The sequence below is a fragment of the Moschus berezovskii genome, chromosome 5 (genome assembly GCF_049115385.1).
Source record: "Moschus berezovskii isolate FMDL1 chromosome 5, NW_MosBer_1.0, whole genome shotgun sequence".
Classification (NCBI taxonomy): Eukaryota; Metazoa; Chordata; class Mammalia; order Artiodactyla; family Moschidae; genus Moschus; species Moschus berezovskii.
Window position 1 is genome coordinate 97,653,407 of NC_142464.1, and position 18,373 is coordinate 97,671,779.

General features: G+C 36.5%; 1 protein-coding gene across 5 annotated transcripts in view; it reads right to left on the reverse strand.

Moving 5' to 3' along the window:
- The window catches only part of ANKRD17 (ankyrin repeat domain 17), a 178,075-nt gene that overhangs the window by 79,799 nt on the left and 79,903 nt on the right, over positions 1 to 18,373 (reverse strand). For all 5 annotated transcript variants that reach the window (XM_055434763.2, XM_055434762.2, XM_055434760.2 and 2 more), the window contains exons 2-6: positions 15,809 to 15,962; positions 10,781 to 10,937; positions 6,202 to 6,349; positions 5,806 to 5,953; positions 2,120 to 2,353 (exon numbers count right to left, since the gene is read on the reverse strand). In XM_055434763.2, the coding sequence (XP_055290738.2) occupies positions 2,120 to 2,353; positions 5,806 to 5,953; positions 6,202 to 6,349; positions 10,781 to 10,937; positions 15,809 to 15,962 (841 nt within the window). The remainder of the gene's footprint in view (positions 1 to 2,119; positions 2,354 to 5,805; positions 5,954 to 6,201; positions 6,350 to 10,780; positions 10,938 to 15,808; positions 15,963 to 18,373) is intronic.

The window sequence follows — 18,373 nt, forward strand, 5'->3', positions numbered from 1 at the left end:
CACGCTGTTTGTAAGCTGGAAACTGTATATATAAAAATATCCTTGAAACAACACCATTTATATTTATCAATTTAGATATTAACATATATATAGACACATACATATATATTTACATAGTTTCAAATAAACCATAATCTTCAATTCACATGATTACCTTATGAGTAGTTACAAAGATCACCAATTATATTTTAAAAAGGACTTCAGATACCATGTAAGAAACAATAGAAAAGTTACTAATTTTTTCCCCAAATTTATCTGGAGTGAGCTGCAATCAATTCTCAATCAACTGGGAATGGAGGGAAGGACTGGATAGCTAAATTAACTTTGGTGAGTAAGTATTGTATCTGCCATACCTTGTTTTTGCTACAAATTATATTTCCTTCCTCTCTGTCCTTCTCCCTTCCCAAAGATCCACATCAATGTTTAGTCTTGGCCTCAATTCTATCCCTTCCCCATCTCCTCCATGTCAATTTGTATTCTAGGAGACCTCACGAGAAATAGAACAAAGTTAAGAGTGTGCACAGATCCCTGGAAGTAGTAAAAATGTTCTCCAGGAGCTCAGTTCTTTATCCAGTTTCTTTAACAAAGCCTGCAAGCCCTAACCTCAGCAGGATGGGGCTACAAGCAAAGCAGAGAGGGAAGAGTAGTTATATATAACCCCATCTCAATGCTCACTGGCTAGCTGGCTTGATAAAATGGAGCCAGTTTCGCTTTCAAACTATTTGTGAAAAGGTGTGAGAAAGCCACCCAATTAGCCTGCCCTAGAGGCTGCCCCAAGGCTAAATTCCTCCCCTCACAATGAAGATCAACCTCTGCTTAACTACCAAACAGAAGTGGAGAATTAAGAGACCTCAGCTGGGCTTCCCAAGCACCCTTAATCTGAATTATCTGTAACACCAGATAATCAAGTCCCTGGGAGCCTATTTTAACATTTAACTTAAATTTTAGTCATTTATTTGTATAAGGATTATTTTAGCCATGTTTTTAAGTGAAATTATTCCAAAACACCTAACAAAACTTTGGCTGCTCTGAAATAGAAAAACAACATTGGGGCCAACACAACAGTGAGGGAATCAAAGTCCTGGGTGCAAAATTTAAGGAGACATTCACTCACAAGCTAGTGGATGTGAAGTTTCAGCCACTGAGAGTGAGTGCTTCCTTAAATTTTGTATTTTGTCTTTCAAGAGCTTTTTCTTGATGCCTCTGGGTCAAAAATGTATCACTTATTTTATAATAGAAACAAGACACAGCTGTAGATGGTAGAAAACATTGAACTGAATGGCTATGCACATATAATATTTCATGAGATTTTCTTTTTGCAAAGTTTCTTCATTTATAGACATTTATCTGTCATAAAGGTTGATTCTGAAAAATGTACGGCTCTGTGGCAATCATTTTAGAATCCAGAATCTAAATCATTAGCTAGCTGAAAATTAAGTATTTATTCAGACAATTATCTTCACCCCCAAAATAAGATATTTTACTCTGTTACCAATATTTTCAGGTTGACTGATATCACTTAGAAGACTGTTACTAACCCCATGGTACAACTATATCTGGGCAGGTAGATTCAATTTCAACCAGCTCTTCCTTTATTACACGTGTTGATGATACTCTAAAAAATTGTTCTTTTGAATACAAACTCCCTCCATACCACTTACAATTTTTTTTCATATATCCTCCCTTTCTCTTCCATTTTTCTCCTTCTTCATGAGAAACAGCTTACATACCTTCTTGATAAGGAATCATTTTAGCTTCCACTGCATTTACTTTAAATTTACAAGCTAAATACTTCTGAATTCAATAGGATTTTTTTGTGTAAACCAGCCAAAACGCAAGCATAAACATTAAAAAGTACAATGCATATTAAAATTATGTTTCTGAAAAAAACTGGGTCAATTACTATTTTTCATTTATAATATTGAATATTTTTAAAATTATATAAACTTTACATACTAAAAACTTTTATCCTCTGAAATACTTTAAACACTTTTATTTATAACATACTACATACTATTACCATCTTTTATTTTTTTAAGTGAATAACCATACTACATACATGAACTGTCATTTCATGAGTTTAAAAACTTCATTTAAAAAAAAAAAAGTTTTACTGTACCTTTGTAACAAGCTAATGTAAGGGCACTCTCTTTAAATTCATTGGAATGCGTATTAATGCCAGCCCCATTTTCTAGCAGCAATCTGGCTACTTCCACATGTCCAGCACTTCCAGCTTCCATAAGAGGAGTATGACCATTTTCATTATGGTCCTCAATACTAGCACCGGATTCCAAGAGCACCTTTACAACATCTACATACCCTCCAGCACAAGCATATGTAAGTGCTGTATTGCCTATTTTAATGAAGAAAAATAGACATTCAGATAAAATAGCAAAATAAAACAGGTTTATTTAGTATCAAAGAGAAAACTGACATAGGAGACTATAAAACTTTAATAAATTTAGCTATTACACTTATACATATAATTCTTCTCTTTATTACATTTTATCTTACTGAAACCAACTCCCTATTTTTTCCACTTCAAAATCAGGGTTCAACACATGAGGAAAATCATATACACTTATCACAACTGTAGAGTTATAAAAGAACTGAGCAATTCTGAAACAAACTTTTCTCATGAGAAAAAAGTCACATTCATTCTAACTTTAATCTGAAAAATGTTTCCCAAAGTGCATTTGCTCTTTGCTGCTAAGTCACTTCAGTAGTGTCCGACTCTGTGTGACCCCATAGACGGAAGCCCACCAGGCTCCCCCGTCCCTGGGATTCTTCAGGCAAGAACACTGGAGTGGGTTGTCATTTCCTTCTCCAATGTGTGAAAGTGAAAAGTGAAAGTGAAGTCGCTCAGTCATGATTGACTCGTAGCGACCCCATGGACTGCAGCCTAACAGGCTTCTCCGTCCATGGGATTTTCTAGGCAAGAGTACTGGAGTGGCTTGCCAGTGCCTTCTCCGATTTGCTCTTTAGATTGCAATTATTCATCATATATAGATATACCTCATCTGTTCTTTTCTGTTCAGTCGCTCAGTCGTGTCCGACTCTCCGCGACCCCATGAATCACAGCACGCCAGGCCTCCCTGTCCATCACCAACTCCCGGAGTACACTCAAACTCATGTCCACAGAGTCGGTGATGCCATCCAGCCATCTCATTCTCCGTCGTCCCCTTCTCCTCCCGCCCCCAACCCTTCCCAGCATCAGAGACTTTTCCAGTGAGTCAACTCGTCGCATGAGGTGGCCAAAGTATTGGAGTTTCAGCTTTAGCATCAGTCCCTCCAATGAACATCCAGGATTGATCTCCTTTAGAATGGACTGGTTGGATCTCCTTGCAGTATAAGGAACTCTCAAGAGTCTTCTCCAACACCACAGTTCAAAAGCATCGATTCTTCGGCGATCAGCTTTCTTCACAGTCCAACTCTCACATCCATACATGACCACGGGAAAAACCATTGCCTTGACTAGACGGACCTTGGTTGGCAAAGTAATGTCTCTGCTTTTTAATATACTATCAAGGTTGGTCATAACTTTCCTTCCAAGGAGTAAGCGTCTTTTAATTTCATGGCTGCAATCAGCATCTGCAGTGATTTTGGAGCCCAAAAAAACAAAGTCTGACACTGTTTCCACTGTTTTTCCCTCTATTTCCCATGAAGTGATGGGACCAGATGCCATGATCTTTTTTTTCTGAATGTTGAGCTTCAAGCCAACCTTTTCACTCTCCTCTTTCACTTTCATCAAGAGGCTTTTGAGTTCCTCTTCACTTTCTGCCATAAGGGTAGTGTCATCTGCATATCTGAGGTTATTGATATTTCTCCCAGCAATCTTGATTCCAGCTTGTGCTTCTTCCAGCCCAGCGTTCCTCATGATGTACTCTGCATATAAGTTAAATAAGCAGGGTGACAATATACAACCTTGACGTACACCTTTTCCTATTTGGAACCAGTCTGTTGTTCCATGTCCAGTTCTAACTGTTGCTTCCTGACCTGCATACAGGTTTCTCAAGAGGCAGGTCAGGTGGTCTGGGATTCCCATCTCTTTCAGAATGTTCCACAGTTTATTGTGATCCACACAGTCAAACGCTTTGGCATAGTCAATGAAGCAGAAATAGATGTTTTTCTGAAACTCTCTTGCTTTCTCCATGATCCAGCGGATGTTGGCAATTTGATCTCTGGTGCCTCTGCCTTTTCTAAAACCTGCTTGAACATCTGGGAGTTCACGGTTCACATACTGCTGAAGCCTGGCTTGGAGAATTTTGAGCATGACTTTACTAGCATGTGAGATGAGTGCAATTGTGCGGTAGTTTGAGCATTCTTTGGCATTGCCTTTCTTTGGGATTGGAATGAAGACTGACCTCTTCCAGTCCTGTGGCCACTGCTGAGTTTTCCAAATCTGCTGGCATATTGAGTGCAGCACTTTCACAGCATCATCTTTCAAGATTTGAAATAGCTCAACTGGAATTCCATCACCTCCACTAGCTTTGTTCGTAGTGATGCTTTCTAAGGCCCACTTGACTTCACATTCCAAGATGTCTGGCTCTAGGTCAGTGATCACATTATCGTGACTATCTTGGTCGTGAAGATCTTTTTTGTACAGTTCTTCTGTGTATTCCTGCCACCTCTTCTTAATATCTTCTGCTTCTGTTAGGTCCATACCATTTCTGTCCTTTATCGAGCCCATCTTTGCATGAAATGTTCCCTTGGAATCTCTAATTTTCTTGAAGAGGTCTCTTGTTTTTCCTATTCTGTTGTTTTCCTCTATTTCTTTGCATTGATCACTGAGGAAGGCTTTCTTATCTCTCCTTGCTATTCTTTGGAACTCTGCATTCAGATGCTTATATCTTTCCTTTTCTCCTTTGCTTTTCGCCTCTCTTCTTTTTACAGCTATTTGTAAGGCCTCCTCAGACAGCCATTTCGCTATTTTGCATTTCTTTTCCATGGGGATGGTCTTGGTCCCTGTCTCCTGTACAATGTCACGAACCTCCGTCCAGAGTTCATCAGGCACTCTATCAATCAGATCTAGTCCCTTAAATCTATGGTCCTTTTAATCACATGTTGCTTTTACTACAACTTTAAACATCAATTAACTGGTAGTCAAAGTTAAAATAATTTCAAAAACATTCCCTCTTAATGATAAAAAATTTCCCATGTTAAGAGGGGGAAAAAAGTTAACTTCTGGGTAAAATAAGGATTCCTAAAACCTCCTCAAATCAGAACCTATAGACATTTAAAATTATTTAAAATATTTAATAAATTTGAAAATCTCGCATGAAGGAAATGCACAAAATATATTCTCATATATTTTACAGCTTTGATACAAATTCATCTATGCCCAATTTGAAAGAAAAAAAAATTGATTTAGATTAACATTCTGTCTCTGGTGGAGCATAATGTCTTCGTTTTCTTGTAGGCCACAATTTAATAACAGTAGACAATGACAGACCTACCTTCTGCTGCATATCCTTCTTGTTCTTCTCCCTATCTTCCCTTCCCTTCTTCCCTGATAAATAGAAAACCTGGGTTTGGGAGGTGTAGCCCATACTTCTTTATGTCTAAGAAAATGGTCCTTCTAACCCAGTCAGTGTTTAATATAAACAAGGCCAAGATAGCCCTCATACACAAAACAGGAGATATTTCATTCAAAACACATCGTATATACTTTAAGCCTAATGCACAGACGTACACAAATCTGCAGTATTGATAACTGCAAAAGCATCACTAATGAGCACTTTCATCTGAATTAATTACTAACAGAGGGTGTTAAGATTTAAATACTGAAAAAGAGGTATCCATAACCTGTTGAAGACTGTGCATTGACATCAGCTTTATGAGCCAGCAGCAACTTCACAATTTTGACATGTCCTCCGTTAGCAGCAGCCATTAGGGGTGTAATGTCACCTTTGATCCCCCTATCTTCCACATTTGCATGCATTGCCAACAAAACCTTACAAAAGAAAAAGTTTAAAGGATATTAGAAAATTATATATTCATCAAAATTTCTTGAACATACATTTACATTAACACCTACCTAGTCATATTTCAGAAAAAAGCCAATAAACAAAAAATATATCTAACAAAACTATTTCTTGAAATGAGCCTGATGGTTGATTTCATTATTTCCTTAATACACAGGCCAAATGTTGACAAAACAAACAAACAAAAACCTGTGAGTTTTATTTTGATAATACAAACCTGTGCAAGCTCATAATATCCAGCAGAACAAGCTAAACAAAGAAGGCTCTCCCCTTCCTCAGTATGTTCATTTACACTTCGCCCTTCAATGAGTAACTTTCGCACAGCATTTACATCTCCTTCTGAACAGGCTTCTGCCAAACTGCGGCTGTAGGAGAAGAATATTATGATATCAGGATGTAAGAAAATAAAAAATTGCCTGGCATTAAGTATTGATTTTTGAAGTTAATCTGGACAGTAGCACTAAATAAGAATGATTATCTCAAGATGACTCATAACAAAAAGAAAATAAAATGATTCGGTTCACTGAGTGGAGTGGGTAGCTATTACCTTCTCCAGGGGATCTTCCCAACCCAGGGAACCAGGTCTCCCTCATTGCAGGCAGATTCCTTACCTCTGAGCCACCAGGGAAGCCTGAGTTTTTAAAATCTACATATAAAAGTCACTCAATTAAAATTATCAACATTACAAACTGTTTTCAGTCATGTAACTGAAAGACAGTCTTATTTACTATTTGTAGGGGAAAAAAAACCCAAAATTTAAAACATAAAATTGTATAGAAAATCACACGAAGAAAAATTTGAGTTACAACTATAATTCTGTTTGCAAAGCTCAGCCACTAGAAAAATTTTATAAAATTTAATGAAATGGGTAAAACTTTCACTAATTATAAAGGCCTATCTGGGTTCTTCAATTAAGTAAAGGGAAATGAGACAGGAAAGTTTTGAGCATGTACTTTGGACTAATCTATAAATAACTATGGTGCTGGAGAAGACTCTTGAGAGTCCCTTGGACTGCATGATCAAACCAGTCAATCCTAAAAGAAATCAGTCCCGTCAAACCAGTCAATCCTAAAAGAAATCAGTCCCGTCAAACCAGTCAATTCTAAAAGAAATCAGTCCTGAATATTCATTCAGGACTGATGCTGAAGCTGAAGTTCCAATACTTTGGCTACCAATGCAAAAAGCCGACTTACTGGAAAAGACCCTGATGCTGGGAAAAATTGAAGGCAGGAGGAGAAGGGAATAACAGAGGATGAGATGGTTAGCTGGCATCACTGACTCAATGGACATGGGTTTGAGCGAGCTCTGGGAGTTGGTGATAGACAGGGAAGCCTGGATGTTGCAGTCCATGGGATCACAAAGAGTCAGACATAAGTGACTGAGTGACTGAACGGAAGTGATAAATAACCGATAAGCAGATTTTTTTTTTTCCGAAGTATTTACTTATACCATCACATTTTGGGGAAGTATGAAAAACATGCAGGTAAGGCAAAGACTTAATTCAAGCAAAAAGGAGAGTCGAAGAAGTGGTGGAACAACAGAAAATTAGACTGAGGGTGTAAGTGTTTGCCCTGTAAATCGCCCATAAGAATTCCAATTATGTACATTTCTGATGATTCTTTCACTTACAGATAAAATTCATTCTTAGCAAAACACTAAATCCAAGTCTCTTAATTAATGTTCTCTTTATTTAAAATAAACCTCAATTCTTGCATCTTCTTAATAACACATGGCCCTGTCACTTTAGGTACTAAAGGCATCCAAGGATAACCTCTTTTCCATACCCCTAGTATCACTATCACTCAGTTTCAACAGCATCTTTGGCCATGATCATGGTAAAGTCTCCTAAGCAGTCTCCTTGCCTTTACCTCTGCTCTCCTACAGGCTCTTTTCAATGATGGCACCACAGAGATTTTGTTTCAAAAGGAAGTCGATCATGTCACTCCACTGCTCAGAATCCTCCACCGGCCTCTAACCTTACTCAGAGTAAAAGTTAAATTCTTATCCTGTCCAGTGGGAGGATCTCATACTCCTTTTACTTCCCTGGTTTCATCACCTACTATTCTTACTCTTACTCTTTTCACTTTAGCCTAGTTGGATTTCATGTTTTTCATTAAACATGCTAGTTAGGCTGTGAGTCCAAGATTCATGTATTTGCTATCCCCCTGACAAGAGAACTTCTTTCGGCACAGATCATTGCCTTATCTATTTCAAGTCTGCTAAAAAACCACCTTCTATGTGTGGATTTCCCTGATAATTAAAAATGCAACATGACCTCCAACCCCAAACACTACCTTAGCACTTTTCCATTCAATGTTTTCTGGCCAAAGTCCCTTGTTAACTGTACTGACCCTTGCCAAAGTGAAAGTCTTAAACAGCACTTAGTAAGTTTCTCTCTTTATCTTGCATTTTACAGGCACTGACAGTCTCTGTTCTCTATCACCTTTAAATAAGTTCAGGACAAATCTCTTCCACGTAACATATCCTGTAAAAAAAACACACTCTTTTCTCCCTTTTAGGTGATCTCTCATTCTTTCTTTTCCCCTCAGGCACAGACCCTCCTCTATTTTCCCATTTGAACTTTTGCTCAATTTCCTTAGGTGTGTTAGCTTTAAAACAGCTTTCATGAACTACTCTAGCAACAGCTGAACTTCAGAACTTCCAAGCAAAATGTATGTTAAATCTGGCACATGGCTCCACACTTAACTAATGTAAAATCTGGCACATAGCATCACTACACTCCCCTTGTTTCTCAAACTCTGCTGAACAAATACGACTGTCACAAACATGCTCTACTGTTTTGCTGATCACTTCTAGTACTTTCAATGCCAAAGAATCAATGACTCTTTATTTTTCCTATTTCCTGTTTGAACTACACTCTTCAAGGTTTTTAAAATCTCTTCTCTTGCCAGTCTTAGAAGGCACCACATTAAAAAACATCTAAAGAATATCAATAATATTGTAGGCTAGTAAAACTGAATGGTAACTAAGGAACAGAACCTGAGGTTAACTAGAGTCAATCAATGAGAAGGATGGTAAAATAAATTAATAAAAACTTAGATGAATGAAGACAGAGTTAAAAGAAACAGCAAATTCACTCTTGCTAATATTCTAGGACCTCTCCTTCAGTCTTAAAAATTCTATTATACAAAAGACAATTCTTGAATGTTATTTTTTATTCTCTAAATTCATACACAAAAGAATATTCCTATTTCCTCAACTGTTTAAAGGCAATGGCTAAAATGCAGTTGACCCCTGAACAACATGGGGGTGAGGGGTAACGACACTCCACTCAGTTGAAAATCTGCAAATAACTTAAGTTAGCCCTCCATATATGTAGTTCCTCTGTGTCTATAGTTCCTCTATATCTGTGTTTCTGTATCTATATATTCAACCAACCACAGACTGTGCACCAGTACAGTATTTATTATCAAAAAAATCCTGTGATGGGAGTGAGGTTAGGATTTGGCAGTCACTGCTGTGGCCCGGGTTTAATCCCTAGTCAGGGAACTGAGATCCCACAAGCTCTGCAGCGCAGCCAAAAAAAGAAAGAAAGAAAGAAAAAAAAAAAACCTGTGTATAAATGGACCTGTGCGGTCAGACCTGTGTTGTTCAAGGGTCAACTGTAAATAAAATGGTTTAATGGCTTCTTTTTAATTAAAGGGAAAAAAGAAGCCTTTGAGGAATCAAGACAGTAACATGTTATTAATGGTTCTTTTCCAGCTGCTTCCCTGGCATTATATTTTTAACTATACTGTCCATAATTGTTTTATATACAAGATGACGTGATTTTTTTTTAATTGCATAACATCATTAGAAAAACTTAAAAGGCTAAGTCACAAAATATTTACTGAGTTCTTACTAAATGTGAAGTATTACATAAAAGGAACTACAGGACATAGAAAGATAACATCCTTGGAACACAATCACATTCAAGTTATGGAAACTAGATCTATAAAATTTTTGAACATTCAAAAACAAACAAATCATCCCTTCAAAATGGTCAGAACTATGCACATGAATGGAGAAGGAAATGGCAACCCACTCCAGTATTCTCGCCTGGAGAATCCTATGGACAGAGGAGCCTGGCAGGCTATAGTCCATGGGGTCGCAAGAGTCAGACGCCACTTAGCGACTAAACCACCACCACCCACCATACACATGAAGTGGGCTTCCCTGGTGGCTCAGACCATAAAGAAACTGCCTGCAATGCAGATCAGGGTTCGATCCCTGGGTCGGAAAGATCCCCTGGAGAAGGTAATGGCAACCCACTCCAGTATTCCTGCCTGGAGAATTTCATGGATAGAAGATCCTGGCGGGCTACAGTTCATGGGATAATAAAGACTGGGACATGATTGAGCATCTTTCACTTTTTTTTGTCTCATGCACATGAAGTGGAAAATGGTATGACTAATTAGAAATCATTGACTTCTTTGTCAGGAAAACATTAAAAAAAAAAAAATCTAAATCAGCAACAGGTCTTTTATAACATATAGGCTAAGAAGTCAGTTTTGTAGTCAGACAGATAGGTGTGTTCTGGCTCTGCTACTTGTTTATTTATTTGATCTTGATTAAATCTTGATTAAGTTACTTCTTTTCAGTTTTGCATAAGTAAAATGTAAATAAAAATAAAATCTATACCTAAGGTTTTTTGAAGTATAAACAAGGTATCAAATGTAAAGTGGTTATTTAGTACAGTGTCAGGCACAAAATAAATATATGCTCAGTAAATGTTAGCTATTTTTATTATCTTTAAGAAAATATTTTTATACTCATCATAGTAGAAATATACTTACTTGTCCGACTGCCCTGCATTTGCTGTGCTTTCAGCTCTCATACGAGTAAGTGCAGCAGCAGCTTCATCCAACGCACAACTAACAGATGACGTCAACCTCCGAAGCACTTCAGGATCTGCAAAGGCTTTACCATCAGCCGTAGATAATTTGCCTATTCCTATTATATTATTTTCACACCAGTTTGGATATAGCCAAAAGGAGAAACAAAGCAAAATTCAAGTTACTTAATTATTTATGTTAACTTCCAAATGGACAGATATATATTGCCTGGTTAGAATCTTGGGAAAGCACTGTTCTCCAACTGTCTAATAATTTTACTCCTTCTATGTGGTCCATACATGCTCAACTCTGTGACTCTCTGGTTCTAGAAATGGGTTGCTGGTATATGCTGGAACAACTTGGTATCCGTAGAGGTTTGCTACATATTAGAAGAGGAACCTATGTTTAAAGGTTGCCAAACTGCCAAGCGCTATTTAGCCACTTTTATCACCACAATGAGAAAAAAACTACCCAAAATAAGTCAACATAGAGGAGAGCAGAGAAATGCAAAGGAAATATTACTGATAAAGTTATATTTGATTCATTGATTCTAGCAGTGCCAGAAGCTAGCACCAGCCCCACACTTTTGGTATATGGCCACTTTCGCTTAAGAATATTTAGTTGGGCTACTACCACTTGTGACCAAAAAATGGCCTGAAAAGACATTACAGGCTACATAAAAGATAACCTACCTGTGAGTATCTATTTGCTTCAAATTACAACTACAACTTAATACACACACCCAAAATCATGTCTAAACGCATCAGGTCTAAAAAAGATATTTAGAATAGCAAATTTTTTAAAAAAAATTCCAAAAGCAGAAATGGTTAGTTACCATGCACATGAGACATAACTTATTATTCTAGATATTACTATAAAGCAAGCTGATCTCCAACTTAGTTACTATTTTAACTCAGTGGTGCTTAATACAGGCTGCGCATCAGTGAAGCCTTTCAAGAATTCAGATGTTGAGATCTCCTATATCTAAAGATATAATTCAGGTAAAAGTGAGGCCTAACGATCTACCTATTTTAAAAACTCTAAGGAGATGCTGATGTACAGCCAGGATTTAAGAACCTTTGCTCTAACTTGAAGATAAAATATCTAACGTTATAAGGGATATTAAGGAACCCCACTACTCAACACATGGTTCATAAACAAAAAGCATTACTGTCATTTGGGAGTTTGTTAGAAATGTAGAATCTCAGAACCCAAAATTACCAACTGACAACCTACATTTTTAAAGAAGACTCCCAAATGAATCAAATATAAGTTTTAAAACAAACTAAGACAAAGACCAAAAAGATCTCCGAAATGATGATAATAAACATATTTGAACAGATTTCTTTTAATAGTGGAAAGGCTCAAAAATATCATATAAGTTTGTGTTTGAAGTTTATAAAAAGTTTACATGCATTTGCTTTTCTTTCTGAAAAATCCAAGATATGAAATATAACATCTTATGGAATAAATCTGGCAAGAAGTCTTTCTGATTTTAGACATAACAAATGTAAGAAGCAATCAAATTTAGTGTCTGCTATAATCAAGATGTACAAAGAATAAAAACAGTCTTAGTTTGATAAGACAGATACCTACTGTATAATTCCTATTACTAATATCAAAAGCCAGCTATAGTCTAAATCTGCTATAGTAGTATTTAGTCAATAAGACATCTGTGGTTAGTTAAATATCCTAACATTATTAAGACCAAGCTTACAGATGCATTCTCACAGGAGAAAATTAGTGCCAAAATTTTAGCCAGCTCTCACTGGCTATTTAACAACTGTTTGTCAATGACAGCAACAGAACCATTAAACAAGAGAATACATCTGGATCAGTAGAAAGTAATTCCCATTTTAAAAAGAAATAACATTGAAAACAAAATATTCTATATTAAATTTTTATGAACTTCTTGTATCTTCATAAGATATCTATTTTATAAAAATAACTAGGAAGTAACCTAAGAAATATATAGCAATTTTTCAAATAAATAGTGATTGAAAATTAATCTCACCATTCTGGATTACGGTGATATTTTTTACTAGTCTTATTCAATTATTAGATATTAATCAGTTGAGATCAAATAAAAGATACATGACCAGATTATTTTTTCCAAGTTAGGACACTTTATCAATTGAACAACAGAACCATATAACTTCAGAGAAAAGGTGAATTAAAAGATTAGATTTCTTATTTCAAGATTAAGATAATTATTTCTGCTGTTTTTCTTCTTAGAACTTACTCAGAGGAAAACTAAAATATAACAGGAACTTCATCTTTGATAAAAGTAGAAGAAATTTATAAATCAAAGCTAATATTAATGAATACAAAGTAAAGAGGAGATGTAACTGACTTGGCAAAACAAAGTAAAACAGAACCACAGATAATCAAGAGAAACAAGGTGATCGGCCCTGTAGCTATATACAGGTTCCAGGTACAAGGGTGAGGTTTGGGTTGGAAAACAGAGAGACTGGATGAAACCTATGAGGAGCATTTAGACATTTAAGACTCTATCCACAAACTGCACAGCAGATGACTGTTCTCTAAACAAACTAAACCAGAAAGACCCTGGGCTAGGACACATCAAGTATAGATGAAGAAGAGATAATACTAAATTGAAAATGAGGATCAGATGAGTTTATGCACGATAAACAGTGAGATCCTTGGCCCTCTTTCTACTCTCAGCTCTCAAAACACTGGCAGCCAGCATTTCTATTTCACTAGACAAAAATGTGTGTGTGTTGTATGTTAGTTGCTCAGTCATGTTCGGCTCTGGGACTGTAGCCCTCTAGACTCCTCCAACCATGGGATTCTCCAGGCAAGAATACAAGAGTGGGTTGCCATTCCCTTGTCCAGGGGATCTTTCCGACCCACGGATCAAACTAGGTCTCCTGCATTGCAGGCAAATTCTTTACCACCTAAGACACCAGGGAAGCCTAGACAAAAACAGGAAAGAAATTAAACAGCCACAGAGAAAAGACTTGAAGATATTGACATCTGGGGTTTCAAAGAAATGGAGTGGCTTCTGTACAATCATTGGTATACTAGGGACTCTAAAATGGTCCCAAGAATACCCAGCTCTGGTGTACACACTGTATATAATCTTTGGGACTGTGAATGTGACAGATTTTTAACCTCATGATTAGCTTCCCTGATAGCTCAGTTGGTTAAGAATCTGCCTGCAATGCAAGAGACGCCGATTTGATTCCTGAATTTGGAAGATTCACTGGAGAAGGGACAGGCTACGCACTCCAGTATTCTTGGACTTCTCTTGTAGCTCAGCTGGTTAAGAATCTACCTCCGATGCGGGAGACCTGGGTTCAATCCATGGTTGGGAAAATCCCCTGGAGAAGGGAAACACTACCCACTCCAGTATTCTGGCCTGGAGAATTCCATGAACTGAATAGTCCATGGAGTTGCAAAGAGTCAACATGACTGAGTGACTTTCACTTTCACTTTCCCCATGGAATAGCTGACCTAAAGATAACAAGGTTATCTGGGTGAGCCTGACCCTATCAAACATGACCCCAGGAAGAGCAAAGAAATTTCTACAGCTGGTGAGAGAAAAGAAGTCAGAGATTCAAAGCACAAGGATTCTACATGCCATGCTGATATGAAGATGAAGGAAATGTGGACAGTCTCAAACAGGTTTGCTATACAGCAGAGCAGTTCCAGTTGACAGTGTAGGAATATCAAGATCTCAGTTCCACAATTCCAAGGAACTGAATTCTGCTACCAACATAATAAACTTGGAAGTGAATTTTCTTCTACAGCCTACAGTTGAGAACTCAGCTTAGCTGATATCTTGATTGTTAGCTACTATAAAGAAAACGGGGAAAAATGGGAATAAACACAAAGATGAGAAAAACAAAGCAACTATTAGCATTCTATAAAAAGGAATTCTATCTCCAAAGATAGCTCCTTTCAGCTGAAATCTACTTTCATGTAGCATCTTTAAACCTGGTTTTGCTTCTTCAGACAAGAGAAAACAAACAGCTCTCTTGTATTCAATTTGAGTCTCTTCATCTTCAGGAGAATTATTCCCTGTTACTCTTATGACATATTTTTAAATAATTTCACAATTTTCATTTCCTTCACTTTACAAGGTTTTAAAAACAGTGTATAACCCCAAAAGTGGAAGGAATTATACACAGTCAATTCTTATTATTCATGGTAATTATGTTCCGTAAAATCACTGGGAACACTCAATGAATACTGAACCACTCCTCCAAAAGGAAATACAGGGCTAGGTGCTTGAAAGACTCTGGCCTGAGCATCTGCATTAACCAGTCAATTTATAAGCTTGTTTCATGTGTGTTTTTAATATATTATACTTGATTCTTTAACACTGAACTCACAGGCAACAGCACTGTAACTCAAGCTGAAAAGGCTTATCTAATACACCTATTTTCTCCACAAGGCACATCACAGCCTGCTCACATTTAGAACACTAGATGTGGCATTATACTCGGGAGCCATTTTAAACAGTGAAATTACCAACAAAAGGCACAAAAATGTGGAAAATGTAACCCAAAGTAGATTGTGGAAAGGACACTTGATTATGAGAGCTGACACAAGAAGGCAGAGAGCTTCACCTCAGCAGAAAACATGCACATAGTATAACTCAAAATTTTCACTGTTCTGCGCATTTCTATGAAAGACAGTGCTGTGAGTATTAATATGGGGATATAAATACATTTTATAAAGAGGATGAATTTGCAAAAATGGAATTCAAGATGAATATAAACTGACCGTATATGAAATCTGTTTATAAGGTTTACAGTAACCTGTCAATTGTATTTTGGCAATGAAAACGTGCTTTTATGAAATGTTCCGTGTAATTCTCCAGAAAGTAATCCTTAACTTTTATGAATAGTCTTATACTAAATATCTAAGAACACACATTTATAACAACTAGAATTTTTAAGAGTCATACGAACTTTAGAAAATTAGGTAGGCTTATTATATATGTAAAGTTTGCAGACTTACCTGCAGCTTCTAGTAAAGCTTCCAGTCTAGCTTGTGTTTCTGGATCTACTGTCCTGAGGTCTGCACCATCAGCAGTACCTGACAAAAGTAACTTGGAAGCCGTTTCCAGCATTGGATTTTCCAAATCATCTTGATCCAAAATGAAAGACTCCACCTAGAAAACAAATACCAAAAAAGGAAGGAAGGGAGAAATGAAAGGAGAAAAGAAAAATGGGAAGAGAAACAAACAGAAGAAAAAGGAAGAAGAGAAAAATATTTTAACGTCAGTATCAAAGATAAATACAATGCAATCCTAAATAATTTCAATGGAATATATAAGCTCACAGTTCAAAGTAGAATATTAAATTTGTAGAATATTTTAAGAATGTATTATTCATATCATCTGTAACCTATTTGTTTTCCTTACTGAAATCATAGGTGTTCGTCTATTTTCATGGGGGAAGGGTAGCGGGTGAGGGAGGTTATGATGTTAATACTTAGACATGTTTGACTTCAGTAGAAGACTTAAATCAGCTGTTCTCAAATCTTTTGTTCTCAGGACAACCTTATATACTTATAAAGTACTGCGCTGCTCCCAAAGACTTCCCTTAGGGGTTATATTTGCTAATATTTACCGAATTCAAAATCAAACTACAATATCAAAGTGTTAGTCGCTCCAGTTGTGTCTGACTTTGCAACCCCATGGACTGTAGCCTGCTAGGCTACTCTGTCCATGGGATTCTCCAGGCAAGAATACTGGAGTGGGTTGCCATTTCCTTCTCCAACAATATCAAAAATCACATCATTAATATCACTACTGGTTTCATTACAAAAGTTTTTAAGTACTGCAAAGCTGTGAAGCTCGGGTAAATAAAATTTCTGAAATTCTAATTTATGCCTGTAAGCTTAATTTTATCACTAATAGCAAATACTGACTGTTTTCCTTAAAGTGATAGGCTCACTTCGATCATTTTTGAGAACATTTGCCAAATGTCTAAAGTCTGATAGACAAAGTGTGTCTGTCAATGGCAGTGCTTTATGTGTAAATCCCATTTTATCACATAGTAATATTAATAGGATATGTAATCATATAAGGAGATTTCAAAAAATTAATATTTACTGCTTTATCAAGATTACTCTTCAGGTGAAAGTGGCTTTTTAATTTTATAACTCTGAGTATATGGCAATGATAAATACAATGATACTAGTACAATTTGATGCCATGGTCTTAAGAAGCCAGCAATTTTACCTACCATTGCTTTTGTATCATCAGTGCAAATACATCAGCACAGTAAAAAGGCAAGTAACATATTAGTACAGTGATGAAAAACTATTTTGACCTTTTGAACATTCTAAATTGATTTCTGAGAACTTGAGAGGGCTGCAGATCATACAATGAAAACCACTGATACAGTAACATATACCAGACTCAATGAAAAGAAACGTAAAGAATTAGAAATAGCAGCTCTTAAGACTTTTAAGGGGAAAATTTTATTTTGACATCCCTTGTCATAGTGCTACTTATGAATAGGTAGAAAGATGTATTTTTTTTTTTAGTTTGCTAATAAAAATGTGATAGTTATTATATAAAATATCATTAACACGATTGGGAAAATTTATTTCACAAGTTTAAAGTACTTTTAACACTGTAATAACTAAAATGAAATAAACTCTTAACCAACGTAACATCGGAAACTCTGTATCATTCCATCTTTGAAAGTCACCTGTTTAGCAATCAGACATAAATCCTAATTTTAATCTATACATCAGTTCAGTTCAGTCGCTCAGTCGTGTCCGACTCTCTGCGACCCCATGAATCATAGCACGCCATGTTAAATTTGGGGGAGATATTTCTTTCAAAATTTCCCTTAAACTAATGCAGTTTAATATGAAATATTTCATATTTCTAATATTTCAAATATAAATACACAGAGCATATTCTGAAAATAATCTCTAAATCTCTGAAAACCTTCCAAAACTTTGCTGTATATTAACTTTAAAAATGTATAACAACTGCTATGATAGGTAGGAGATTAAAAAAAACAACTTTTTAAATAAACTTTAAGTGTTCAACACAATAGAAGACAAAAAAAAAAGAGTAAAAACCACGAAAAAAATGTACACAGGTAAAAGGAACAGATGAAAAATTAAATATTTCAAATTAATGTTTTAGAAAACAAAAGGTATCAAAGAACAGTGAAAGTGTGTTAGTCACTCAGTTGTGCCTGACTCGGCGATGCCATGAATTGTAGCCTGCCAGGCCCCTCTGTCCATGGAATTCTCCAAGCAAATCAAACCTGGGTCTCCTGCATTGCAGGCAGATTCTTTACCATCTGAGCCACAGAGCAGTGCAGAGTGCCAAATCAAAAGTACCAGAGCAAAGGTACTAAAACAGTTCAAAGGAGACAATGCATGCAAAAAAAAGTATAAAGGGATTTTGACCAAAATAACTAACTGGTATAAGAAAAAAGGAGGAGAAGGAATACAGTATTGGTTCAGTTCAGTTCAGTCGCTCAGTCGTGTCCGACTCTCAGCGACCCCATGAATCACAGCACGCCAGGCCTCCCTGTCCACCACCAACTCCCG